General features: G+C 39.7%; 1 protein-coding gene across 12 annotated transcripts in view; it reads right to left on the reverse strand.

The window, feature by feature from the left end:
• Nucleotides 1-13,680, reverse strand: part of EPHA4 (EPH receptor A4) — a 137,473-nt gene that overhangs the window by 63,186 nt on the left and 60,607 nt on the right. For 9 of the 12 annotated variants that reach the window (XR_004969298.1, XR_004969295.1, XR_004969301.1 and 6 more), the window contains one exon: nt 13,278-13,433. The exons of 1 other annotated variant lie outside the window; for it this stretch is intronic. Coding sequence is in view for 4 of the 11 variants with exons in the window: in XM_036319310.1 (XP_036175203.1) it covers nt 13,278-13,433 (156 nt within the window). In the remaining 7 variants the exon portion in view is untranslated. Of the gene's footprint in view, nt 1-835; nt 2,039-13,277; nt 13,434-13,680 lie in introns of those variants that run through there. 2 more of the 12 variants (XM_036319312.1, XM_036319313.1) reach the window with 2 other exon arrangements.

Here is a 13,680-nt window from a genome sequence, read left to right on the forward strand (position 1 = left end):
GAATCTTGCCACCATGGTGAAATCCTTACTAGTTTTCATCTGAAGCTGACCACAGCTTGGCTTATAAAATAGGTCAGTCACTGGTTCTCTTTGTGCTGCAAGGTTCTAGGGTTAAATGAGAGTGACTCTCAAATCCATGCCAAGGTTCCTGGTCCACTTTCACATGGGAAAATGTGACACAATGAATCAAACACTACAGAAGCAAAAAGTCAGTAATTAGTATGTAGGATGGGGCATGGCAGTGTCTAAACAGAGAAGAAATAGAGCAGAAAACTAAATGGTCACAGGCCTTAGAGATATAACACAGCCACGTGGAAAAAAAAATGCTTCAGGATTTCTAATTGGAGGGCTGGCAGGAAAACCAGTAGTAGCCAGCCCAGAACAACCTTCTTCCTTTGGGAAGAAAATTTGCGTAGATGCTCAAGGAAAGAAGGAAAATTAGGCCAATTCAAGTTCAATGTTGTCTCCATGAATGGTCTGGTGAATGGTACTGAGCATGGTTTATGTTTTGCTGCCATATGGAATGATGGTTAGATGAGCATAGTTGCAGCTTAGAAATTAGACTACAACACAGAATTGAGGCAGGGAGAAGGGAATATAGAAATGTCCACCCAATATGATTATAAATTGGCCTGCACAGGAACCAGGAAAGAAAGAATGATCAACCAAAGGACTTGTATGCATGCATATGAGCATAACCAATGGACACAAGACACTGAGGGTATGGGAGGCTAGGGGAGGGTCAAAGGGAGAAAATAAAAGGAGACCTATGTAATACTCTTTTTTAATACTTTAAGCAATAAAACAATTTAAAAAAAGAATGCCTTATAAATTAAAATCATAATGGTGGTTATATTTTTTGTGGGATTGTTTCTTCTTTCTTTCTTCCTTTCTTTCTTTCTTTCTTTCTTTCTTTCTTTCTTTCATTCTTTCTTTCTTTTACCTTTTGCCATTTAAATGATAATAACATATGAAGTGTGTTTCTATTTAAAGGAAGAGTCATCTCTTCTTCAGAAAAGAAAGAATTCTCCTCTCAAGACATAAGAAAAAAGTAGGGATTTTAATATAGTCAAAAGTGAATACTTAGCAGCACCTTAAAACAATCACCTGTAGAGATGGCTAAAACGAAAAAGAAATAGGCCTTCTAAGTTACATGAATTCTCTGAGTAAATACAAATGATCCAGAAAGAAAAAAATCTTAACTTTTAGATTATCTTCCCTTTTGTTCCTGTAAGTATTGTATCTGGATATTTAGGAACAATTATATATCTGAAAGGTAACTGACTTTCTCATCAGAAATATATCCATCCATCGGCAAATAAGTCTCCAATTACAAATACAAGATGTATCACGGACAGGAATAAAGGTGGCATTTGTTTTAATTTTCTAGTCTTTATATTGACATCATGTCCACGGAGCAGACACCAGCATCAGGCAGTTTGTGGGTCATTGTAAATAGTAGGGTTTTATGCTTTCTAAAGCCACCCAGTAGTGGCCTGAATGTAGGGCTAATAGCAATCCGCATATGGTATTGTTCCACAGTTCAGGTCTTTATTTCTATTTCCTATTTTGTTTGGAACATGGTTTGCTAAGGCGACACTTATCACCAGTCTATATGCTCCTCCAGAGATGAACTGATGTCTTCATTTCCTGGTGTCTACCATGATTTGTAGTTCAGAGCAAGCTCAATAAATATTTGATGAGTCGATGAATAAGTGAATGACTGCAGGGAAAACTGACAAAATCCTCAAATGCATCTATGCCTAACTATCTCCAGTGTGTTTTCAAGCTGTGAATTAATATAGCTTTCTCTGAGCTAAAGTAGTATTAGTCGGCTTTTTACATACAGATTCATGAGCATTAAGCCCTGTAAAGGAGTATCTCAATGTAACTAGTTTAATTCAATTTCTTCTTTTCTATAATTTAAAAACACATTGGAAAAAGTAAGGAGGGCTATATATATTATTAGTGGTTACTTCTTTTGAGAGGGATTGTGGGATCACAATATATATTGAGAGTCCAGTATTTGTCTCCTGCTCTAGAAGAAAAAGAAAAAAAATTGATTTATTTTGATAATTCACTGGATAGTTGAAGGAAGGGAAGCTGGGAGAAAGAAAGAAACTAAAGGAAGCTAAGTGGGGATTATGTGAGCACCAGGAGGATGTAAGGGCAAACACTCCATCCTCTCTTGTTTTTAGAACTCCCTAACCAACCACTCAACCAATGTGGCTGGGAATTTAAAATGTGGGCTTTACCCCTGGCCTGCTTGGAGCACCGTCCAACACGCCAAGGTTGTGGGTTTGATCCCCTGTTAGGGCACACACAGGAAACAACCAGTGAATGCATGAATGGGTGGAGGAATAGGTCGGTATTTCTTTCTCCTTCTCTAAAAATCAATAATAAATTTTAAAAAATGCAAAATCCATCAATTAAAGTTGTATTCATTGGGGATTGGTTATTAGGACTTTCCTTTCTCCATCTTGACTTAAGGTCATGCTATAATCAGGCATGAAGTTATGAAAAACTTTCTCTGAAGTCAATTTTAGCATTTTAAGAAGTCAGCTGGCATATTCCTTATTAGCCTTTATAGAGCTACGGTTCTTTTAATTTTATTTTTATCATCAAAACTAAGACATTTTAAAATACAAATCGATCAATAACTGAAGTGGATTTAAGGGAAAACAACTGTCCTTCCTTTCATTTTTTACTTTATTTGTAGAACTTCCTTGGAATTCACATATAAGCTGAAGATTCTCTCCCTGCATCCAGGGATGGGGATAGCATGTTAAACTATTTTAAACTTCTCATGTTTAAAGAGCCCTTCACACTTTAAATATAATTTAGTGGCATAGATAATAGCTGTACTATCAGGACCAAAAGTGAAACGCAATAGCCCTGAACTTGAGAATCCTTTAGAGCAGCGCCCAACAAACTCTCTCTGTAGAGGGCCAGGTGGTCAATATTTCAGGTTTGACGGGCCACATGGCCTCTGTGGCAACTACTCAGCTCGGCCACTGTACTTCAAAAGCAGCCACTGACAATACCTAAACAAACAGCGTGACTGCATTCCAAGAACATTCTATGTGCAAAAATGGTTTAATTTTGCCTGCAGGTCATACTTTGCCTGCGACTCCCCCCGCCCCCCGCCCCCTCGCCCCCAATGCCCCCAGAGAATTTGATGGGAGAAACGCACCCTCTTCCCAAGAAGATGCTCACAGGAATCCATAATTTTGCACCTAATTCTAGGGGCTTCAAGCATACCTGGAACCTATCAGAGGAGCTCAGTGCAAGAACCTCCGATTTAACATTTATATAGTCCAGATAACAACTCTGGCTTCTAAATGCCAAGTTACACCTACTTTCATTGTCTAAGGAAGCAATAAAATATGCAGAATAGTGTGGCCTATTTCTTGAGTTTCTCATTGCTCTGAAAGAAATGGGCCCTGCATTTCTTGCCACTGTGAATAAATTTAATGAACGTCCATTCACTTCGCTGGTGGTGTGAAATGCTTGCTGTATCACACAGTAGGCATTGGTAGAAGGTGCTACAATGGGCAATTATGATTTTCTAGTGGGATGTCAACTTGCATTCAGTTGACAGCAGTTTGACAGTATGAAGTCCAGAAAAAACTATAGCCAAATTACAGCAAAAGCAAACAGCTATCATATATCATGTTACATCATGTCAAATCATACAAGAATTTTGATCTTCCTTAACCTATCATGTGCTCTCCTCTGGGAAAAGCAAGCATTCAGAAATGAATCCCACACTACCTACAGAAAATAAGTGAACGTGACATGTAAGAAGGGCAACATTCCAAGTATAGAAGAAAATTCCAGTAATTCCACAAATCTTAGTTCTTTCCTCCCATGTATTAGACTGAAGTATAATTTTTGAGTAGTTTCTAGAACACATGTGCTGGCTTATAGAGGATTTAAAGGAGCCCCATTTAGGACAACCTAATGTTTACATATCCATAAGAAATCTATATGAGCCTTCAATTCAGAAAGAATCAGCCAACACTGAACCTAAAGTCCTAAGTGCCTCTGATGTGAACTAGGACTTTGGTGTGAACCATTCCATGGAAAGTCTAGGTCAGGACAGCTGCAACCTATGTATTTCACCCCAGGAAATATGGACTTTTTCATTTTTATAGGAGTAACTGGAACTTTAGCAAATGGTAGAAATCTGTATTGATAATTGCATTTAGAAGTAGGTTGGGACAAAGTGACATATAAACCTTAATTCCTATTTCTTATAACAACTGAAATTAAAGTATGAGAAGATTCGAGGACCAAGGGAAGAATAGGTCAACTTTAAAATTCATGTTGTTAGAAAAACTTTAAACATGCAACTCAAGTACTTTAGATTTGGTAGCTCTGCCGGGAATTCTCTGCCCTAGCTCTTTCAATAGCTGCCTCCTTAACCCTCTGGTTTCAACTCAAAACTCACCCTCCTCATTCCTGACTACTCTATGCAAAGTAAAATTCTCTCTTTCATTTGGCCCTACACCATGTCATCTTTTATGTTTTTTCCTTACTGTGAGCATTTTAAATTACCTTGTTCATTATTTATATTCCCATTACAACAGAAGCTCTATGAGAACAGAAAATATTTTCTCGTCTGATTTAGTCCTTCCAAAGATGCCAAACATATAGTAGATGCTCATTAAATATCTGACGAATAAATGAATGAAGGATACTGCACCTCCCTAGCACTTGCATATATCACAAAAGCTGATCAAATAAAAAGGTTTTAAAAAACCAAGTCTGTAACCAAGGCTAGCAGACAGTTGATAGGAAACCAACGTAGCTGGGTTCACATAGAGAGTGGTTTCCAGAGTTATTGGTGACTTTTAATACTTAATTTATTTTTAATCATCACTTTAAAATTCAATGCCTGAGCCATGAAATTAATTCTGGATATGGAAAGAAACATCCCACCCAGAGTATGGGCAGAAACGTAACTCTTATGATCAATTTATTTAAGCCCTACTGTCACCTTACTAAAATGCCAAGGCAACCAAGACACATCTTCATAGGAAGAGGCACCTTGGGTCTCAAGTTCAATTTCATAAAGCTTCATTAATCATCTACAACTTTTGTGCTGTCTATGATACTTCAGTGCCTTAACTGTAAAACCCTCCAACTCTTCATATAAGCCTTTGTTAATCTCTCTCCAGCTGAGTGACAGGTTATAAGGCAGAGTAAATGGGTGTATATGTTTTTTACTGAAATAAAGCCCATGCATTCCCCCCTGACAGTTGTATATGTTGCCCCCACTAATTGCTTTCTCTCAGCACTGCTGCCGTGGGTTAGTTTACATTAAGACTGCTGTTCAGGGACACCTCATCGGAGATATATGAACAGAGCATAACCTTTTATCACAGCAGTTTGTATTTTAACAATGTGCTAAAGCAAAACTGCCTATTATTAAAACACAGAACCATTTGGACCCATCGATCATTGACTGCTGCCATGAAATACTCTTGGCTTCCTAAAGAGGTAACTCCTTGCTGAAAATTTGCCACCATGTATTTTTCTAGTTTATCTATTTTCCCATTCTCCATTGTAGCAACCTTTGTGTCTTTTCTTTTCTAGGTTAATTGGTGAAGTAATTTTGCTTTCATTTTTTTAAGGTGACTAGTTTGTGGCTGAAGTACCCTATAAACTCCCTGTTATCCCAGAGGAATCTACAATATGAAAGATGAAGAAAGTAATATATATTTAAATCATAAATATTTTGATTTAGAATTAACTAGCCTGTGAACTAATTCTGATTTCTTGGGAAGCACTTTGCCATCCTTTATTTTATTTTAGCCCCTAATCAAATCTGACAGAAAAGTATTTACTAGCCATAGCAACTGTAAAATAAGTTAAGCCATTTGCCAAAATTAACAACCAATAGTACAAAGTTATGATCAGAAACCCTGATTCCAGAGCTAAAACAACCACTGTCACAAGGATTTAGACAATGAAAGGAAAAAAAAAATCATAACTATGAATTCTTTGTAGAACAAGCTGGAACGCTCCCAACTTTCTCAATTCACCCCAAGTAATATTTATCTAGCTTCCCTAACTTTGATGCTGGCAACTGCTGCCATTATTTTCTTGATGGCGTTATTGTCTTAGCTGGGTTGTCCTCCTTACCTGGTTCCTAACTTCTACAGAGAAGTGTAACTGGGAATCTATGTTAAAGGTCTTTCCCTGGGTGGATGGTCACAGGAGGATGGGGGGCAATGATATCTATGCAATAGGAGTCTCCCTGTTCAGCTTCTGCTGAGCTGTAAAGAGCATGTGGAACAAGAATCAACTATGAGAGGAAAATCAAAACACTGATAGCAAAGAAGGTAGCTAGCTCTCACCCCAGGGAATCTCAAGAAAATGTATAATTGACCCTGTTTCATAGAAGCCTGCTGTGCACAACTGCTCTATGACTTCTATGAATAGTGTAAAAAATGTTATCCAGAAATGACAGGGCTCAGTGGATAATAAGCCATTCTTAATTATTCATGGTGGTGGGAAAAAAAATGTAAAAACCTGGCTAAGTGGCATTGGCAGATTATTTAAGCCTTTCACTTAGGCATACATTAGTGTTCCTCACACCTATGCACTTTCCAGCTGAATCCACATTGTACTAATAACCCCTATAGCATGAGAAGTAGGTTGGGAGTTAAAGACGACACTACAATACTACTACTGCTTTAAAGCAAATAATTCAATGAGATGATACCTGATCTGTATTAAAGCTTTACAAAATTTTGCAAATAACCAAATGGCAAGTGATCATCAGCCTTGGGTCCATCTAGTTCCTTTCACTTAGCACAGCAAGTGATCTTTTCCTCTCTATTCTAAAATGTCACTGGATAAGAATTGTGTTCTTGGGTTCTCTAGATGTGTTTTCTCATAGTATTCAAAATGCTAAAAGGTAATTCAGCAAGAAGAGGCAAGGGTGTGGCTCACTCACTAGCAGATATCAGACCTTGAACAACTGATGTCTCACTAAAGGAGCAGCCTGGAAATGGAATGGGTCAGCGAAGGCTGCATCCAAATCATCGAAACATCTTTGGTTGCTTTGGTTGGTTTGTAAGGTCCAGGGGACAGGCACTGGCTAACAGGCAGCAGAACCATGTCATGTAATCTAGCAATAGGAGAGCTGATGTCTCAATTTAAGTTTTAGACTCATGACAAATGAAATGCAGTATGAAACTACACTAGTATATTGCAAATTTGATCAACATGAAATAATAAATTCCCTGAAAACCTTAGAGACCATTTTTATAAAAATATGTTCACAACAATGATTGATTACATGGATGATACAACATGGAATGGTTAGAGATCAATCGATAGATCCTCTGAAACACTTTCACTAACAAAACTTTGGGAATCGGCCTATACTCTCACTCTTCTACGAACCAGTCTTTCACTAGATTTAACTGCACTCTCATTAATCAGTTTCCTAGGATGCCCTTCCCCTTCTCGTTATTAGTTACTTGCAGCTTTAAAGCAAAAAAGACATATGTTCTTGAGTAGAAAAAAACAAGGAGTTTACTTGAAACTGAAGATGGCCTTTTATCCTATGGTTTTAAACATCAAAGCACATGCTAGACATCCCTCCCAAAATCCCTCAGCCAGACTGTTAAGCATGGAAATCTTTGGGGTAAAGAATTAAACAGAACATCATACCTTCAAGGGCTTGTTTGAAAATGCTTGTGAGATTTCCAAAATTAAAGCACTTAAAAAAAAGTCTCTCTCTTCTCCTGACCTTGGGAACAAGTAAGGACGATGTTATTTTAATTTGCATTCAAATTTTAACAACACAGTCACAGAACCACTGGGATCCACACTGGGTTTGCACTGAAGATTGCTCATCATTTCATTATGGTTCATTATGTTGATAACTGTCAGAAAGCATTAGAAATGAAGGCTTTGAGTAATAGAACTGAAATGGTAATTTTAAAACAATACACTTTGTGAAGGAAATACATTGGCACACTAAATTCAATTTAAGAAGGCAAATGTAGAGACAAAGTAAGTGATGTTTGCTGTTCAGAGCTAGGCTATTCAATTGCTTGATAACCTAAACCTGCAAAAAGCTTTTTCAAATCAAGATCTTTCGTCATAGATCTTGGTAAATTTACCCTCATTAGCTCTAAGCAACTCCAGTATAAATTGTCCTAAAAGCTGCAATTTTGGAATATTTTAGGCTACGTCTAAGTATCAATCACCCACTCTTTGTTTGTTTGGCACAGCTGACTGAATTATTCAAGGCCGTTTACTTGGAGACAGATTTGTGAAGGCCCTTTAAGTTGGCAATCTAAAATAATAATCTCTTATTTACAGAGTGCTCCCGATCACAGGGCTCAAATAAGTTTCATCAAACAAGTTAAATAAGGAGTACCCAGCAGCACAAGAACAGATTTCCAATTGAAAAATACGCAAAACCACTCTGGTAATGGTGCTCAGAAGTAAAGTTGCCAAAATAACAAATTAGCCATTTCTTTCTAGATACACAAAACCAATTTACTTCTTCTACAAGGCATTTTTCCCAGGTACATTTTAAAACAAGATAAAGGGTTGGAAAGTTACTTTACGTGTAATATTGGTTCAGCCTCCTGGGGGTGGGAGGGGTGGCTGGGGAAGACCTTTCTCACTATAATCACTGAACAAGGGACTAAGTGACAAAGGCACTCAGTCCTCCTGCATAGGCATGCAGCTCCAACACTGGAATCGCCAGACAACATTCCTGATGACAGGGAAAGGAAAAGGGAAGGTGAACGAGATATGAAGGGGAAGCGCTGGTTATCTGCAGAGTTAAAGGACATTAACTTCATGAATTAAAATCCCATTGAAATTTCTTCTAAAAAATGATTTATGAAATCAAAATCCCTTCATCAACTTAAATGACATCCTTGTGTCTATCAAGGTCTCGGTGCCTGCCTTGCTAGCAAATGTCACCAAAAGCGCCATCGCCTTTCTCGACTGGTCCGCATGTCCTGGGTGACCATTCCCATTGACCCTCTCTGGCAGTAACCTAGTGGGGACTCCGGAAGAAAACACAAACAAAAGAAGCTCCACAGTGAGCGCATTGGATTATGCAACTCCAAACCAGATGGATTTTCTTCATGTGGGAGATAAATGAAGTATTCAATTTCCATTAAGGAAGAATGTTCAGAACCCTGGAAATATCTTCAGAGAGTCACCACTGAGTGGAAGAGCAGCCTGAAACTTACAGGCATGGAACAGAGGGTCCCTTGTCTCCTACCATCCATCAGGGAGGATCTAACTCAGCCGTGGGCAAACTACGGCCCGCGGGCCGGATCTGGCCTGTTTGAAATGAATAAAACTATTGAAAAAAAAGACCGTACCCTTTTATGTAATGATGTTTACTTTGAATTTATATTAGTTCACACAAACACTCCATCCATGCTTTTGTTCCGGCCCTCCGGTCCAGTTTAAGAACCCATTGTGGCCCTCGAGTCAAAAAGTTTGCCCATCCCTGAATTCTAACTCTTTGCTAAGGAAAAGTGGTCCACAGACCAGCAGCATCAGCAGCGTCTGGGAACTTGTTAGAAAAGCAGTATGTCAGGCCTGACTTCTGCTGATCACTAGGTGCTTTCCATGCACATGAACATTTAAAAAGTATTGTTCTAACAGGTGCGGATTATCTTCTTGAAAATATTCAGATGATTCCTCCATTGAAACATTGTCTATCTCTCAGGCAGACACCAATGTTAACCTAGCCAGAGGCTCCGTGGAAAATCTCCCCAAAGCTAAAGTTTATTTGCCATTAAATTCTCTCAAGTTCTCTAGCAATGTAAATGGTCTGCAGAACGTCTTAAGCGTTTCCTGCTAAATTAGCCAATGCCGCATGTGTTCACCTGGTCTAGTCGTGCTCCAAGTGAACAAAAACCTGATTTTATGAGCCAGTGGAGCAGAGTCTCTCTGTGGCTGGAAGAATGAGTCTCAATTCGTGTATTTTATTTCTTCATTAGTGTGCCGTCACAGTGAGTGATCAGTAAATGCAGGGCTGCATAAGAATGCGGGGGTTAAAGGCAGCAGAATGAACAAAGAAGGTGCCTGATTGCCATGGCTGTCAGCACCAGGGAATTGGGTTTGTCACCTGGCTTAACCAACTGGTAAGGACTCATTAGAGGCTGGAATCTGTTTGAAAGGATCCCTGATGTTTAGGCTCCTTCCCATCCCCAGATCTTGTCAAGAGAATCTGATAAGGCTGGAAATGGGGGGAGGGGGGAGGGCTTCATCCTGTGGGTTATTTGAACAAGAGGTTCTCTGAGAAATTCCCACTGTCTCCTCTCTATTGAGATGTCTGCTGCAGCACTGACTGTCCCACAGAACTTTCTGAGATGACAGAAATAACTCAGAGAGTGACTCAGGCATGCTGCCCAGTATGGTGGCCACTGGCCACATATGTCTATTGAGCTCTTGAAATGTGGCAAACCTAAATTAGAAATTGAATTTTAAGCTGAATGTGATTAACTCTAAATTTAAATAGCCATATGTAATGCGGGTCTATTGATTAGACAGTGCAGGTCCACTGTTTTCATTAGGAAGAGAATAGATTCTAATTTTGCTGCTTAACTTACTAGTATACCTGTTAGCAACATATGGTTACCTCCCAGGTAATCCCTATCTCAAAGGAGGTCTTATACAGTAAATGTTCATTGAATTTAATTTTTTTTAAAAAAGGACTTAAAAATTCAACTCTATAGAGAAGTGGTTTCAACCTTGTCTGTATAGTACAGTGGTTCTCAACCTTCCTAATGCCACGACCCTTTAATACAGTTCCTCATGTTGTGGTGACCCCCAACCATAAAATTATTTTCGTTGCTATTTCATAACTGTAATTTTGCTACTGTTATGAATCGCAATGTAAATATCTGATATGCAGGATGTATTTTCATTGTTACAAATTGAACATAATTAAAGCATAGTGATTAATCACAAAAACAATATGTAATTATATATGTGTTTTCCGATGGTCTTAGGTGACCCCTGTGAAAGGGTCATTCGACCCCCAAAGGGGTCGCGACCCACAGGTTGGCGACCCACAGGTTGAGAACCGCTGGTATAGTAGAATGATGGCAACAACTTCTAAAAATACTGATGCTGAGTCCTACTCCCAGAAATTCTGGAGTGCAGTGAGGCTGTTGGGTCATTTAACTGTGCAGTCAGTGAGAAAATCATCACAGAGGCATGGACAGGCATTGGCAATCTGCTCTGGAGGAAGTGACCAGCTGCCATAAAAGCGAACCAACATTTGTTAGATCCCTATCAGGTGCCAGACCAGTAGAAATATTTTCTTATTTGATGTTTAAAACCACCCCACAGGTAGATAGTAAGAATCCCATTTTACAGATGCGTAAACTGGGGATTGGAGAGGGTAAATAAATCCACAAGTTGGTGGCGTTAAGATCAGCACTGTGTTTCTTCCTAATGCAATAAGCATTAAGCATTAGAGAGATGCAATAAGCATTAGAATAATCCTGCACGTTTGGGTTAGTGAAGTGTAGGAGTTACAAGAAAATGGATCAGGAGAAATACTGCTGGTATTGAGTGTGGAAAGAGGAAGAGACTCACTATTAAATTAATCACCCAATGGAACATAAGAATATTTAGATTGGAAAAAGAAAAAAAGGCTTGGACTTGAGCATGTCAAATGTATATGGCCATCCAGAGAAAGTACTTAGTCTACGAAAGGAACAGAAAAAGAAGACAACAAGGACATCTTTGCTCATGTACACTTACACCTAAGAATGGCCCTCATGCACTCCTTCCCTGTGGAAGTTACAGCTAGAATTTAGGTAGCTGGCAAGAGGGCCTCCCAGTAAATGGGGGTGATGGAAGTTTTCTGGTTGTCCAGCCCTTCCGCCAGGCTGGGTGGAATCTTGGGCATATTCCTTAACATCTCTGAGCTGGCAGTTACCTCCTCTATGAAATGAAAACAATCCCTATCTTATAATATCAGCCCTGTGATAAGGTTTATTGAAAGTGCCTGCCACATTACCTGGGCATAACTATAAATGGTTGTTGTTGCTATTGCATTGTCTCTGGTTATAAAAGGAACTCATGGGAGTATGGCAGTTTTAGTACAAATTTGGGATGGACCTGAAATTGTTCCCCTACCTTTTAAAGGTGGTACCTGGGCTGGACAATGGCCAAACAGCTGGCCTTACTGTCCCCCCACCCCCCATGAGAAAGTACTTTTATTTGAGTGACGCTGGCTCCAGGCAGCCAAGGTGAAATTTATAGTAGTTAAAAAACAAAATAATTCATAATGGCAGTAAAAGCTAAATTATATGGATTAGCATCATTTTATATATTTTAAATAGTAAGTAAACAACATGAGGGTGTTCAGTAGCAACAGCCATGAGGGAGGTACTATTTACCATCGACTCCATTCCACAGATAAGGAGAGTGAGACTTAAGAGGCTAAACAATCAGTCACTCAGCTACTAAACGGCAGGCTTGGAAACAAAGCCAGCCCCCTAGGTGCGTCCCTCCACACACAGACAGACTCATGCAGTGGAAACACATGGTGGAATACCTGGGCTCACTACTCCCTGTTCTGGTCAAGGTCACAGCCATTGCAGGGCCTGAGAAGCCCATAGTGTACACAGAAGGAAGGCCCACACCTGGGAATACTGTCTCTATAAAAGTGTGAGAAAAGATTTCTCTCCTCCCCAGCATACCAAGGTGCCAATCCCATCCATTCATTAGCCCAGCATTTACTGAGTGCCTAGCCTTAAACAAGCATTTGTTAGGATCCAAGCCTAACTGCTATGAATACAAAACTATGAGGAAAGAAGGACAAAGAGCAATGACAACGCAAGCTATGACATCAGTATCACACAGAACTGAAACCTCTTGTCCGCAGGGGATCCCATGCTACGAGCCCTGCCCTATACCCGCTTCCCTGCCACTGTCAAGCTTCTCCTTGAGTCCTCGGTGAGCCCATAAAGCCATTTATAAATTCCAACCTCAGATCTAATTACACTGTCAGACGACCCCTGAATGCTCAATCTCTGCTCTGCAAAGTCGTCTGCTGGCAGCTGTGCATTTTGAAGGCAACAGAACAGTGAAAAAGATCCTTTCTTTTCATAATCATTTCCCTGCTATGATTAAGAAAAGAGGCCTGCTTGATGTAATTTGCCCCCTGCACAGTTATCCTGGGAGAAGACCTGGCAATGCCCCGCTAGGTGGGAATGAAAGCTGTTGCTATTGTATAAACGAGACACAATCACACAACTTACGGGTACAGGGCATTGAGGCAGCATCACTGTCGGCTCTGAAAAAGCCTCGATCACAGGTGCAGGATATGGCTCCTTCCCAGACAGAGTAGCTGTGGGGTGGGCACTTGGCACAGGTGGCATCCGTGGAGAGGGCTTTGTAATAGCCAATTTTGCAGGCTACAGGAAAGAAGAAAAACAAACCAATATAAACCGCTGCTAATATAGCAAAGCATAGCATCACCTCCTTGATTCCGAAGAAGGGAGACATTTTTGCTCATCACTAGTGATCGCCTGGCTTGAGATGCAGGTAAAGCAACCAAAAACATGCATGGATTACAGTCACTCTTTAGGGGACATTAACATTTCTGGTCAGAGGGCAGAGGAGCCCTATGGAAAAATTTTTCTTAAAACTGGTGGCATCAAT

Source organism: Myotis myotis, unplaced genomic scaffold (assembly GCF_014108235.1).
Source record: "Myotis myotis isolate mMyoMyo1 unplaced genomic scaffold, mMyoMyo1.p scaffold_m19_p_8, whole genome shotgun sequence".
Lineage (NCBI taxonomy): Eukaryota > Metazoa > Chordata > Mammalia > Chiroptera > Vespertilionidae > Myotis > Myotis myotis.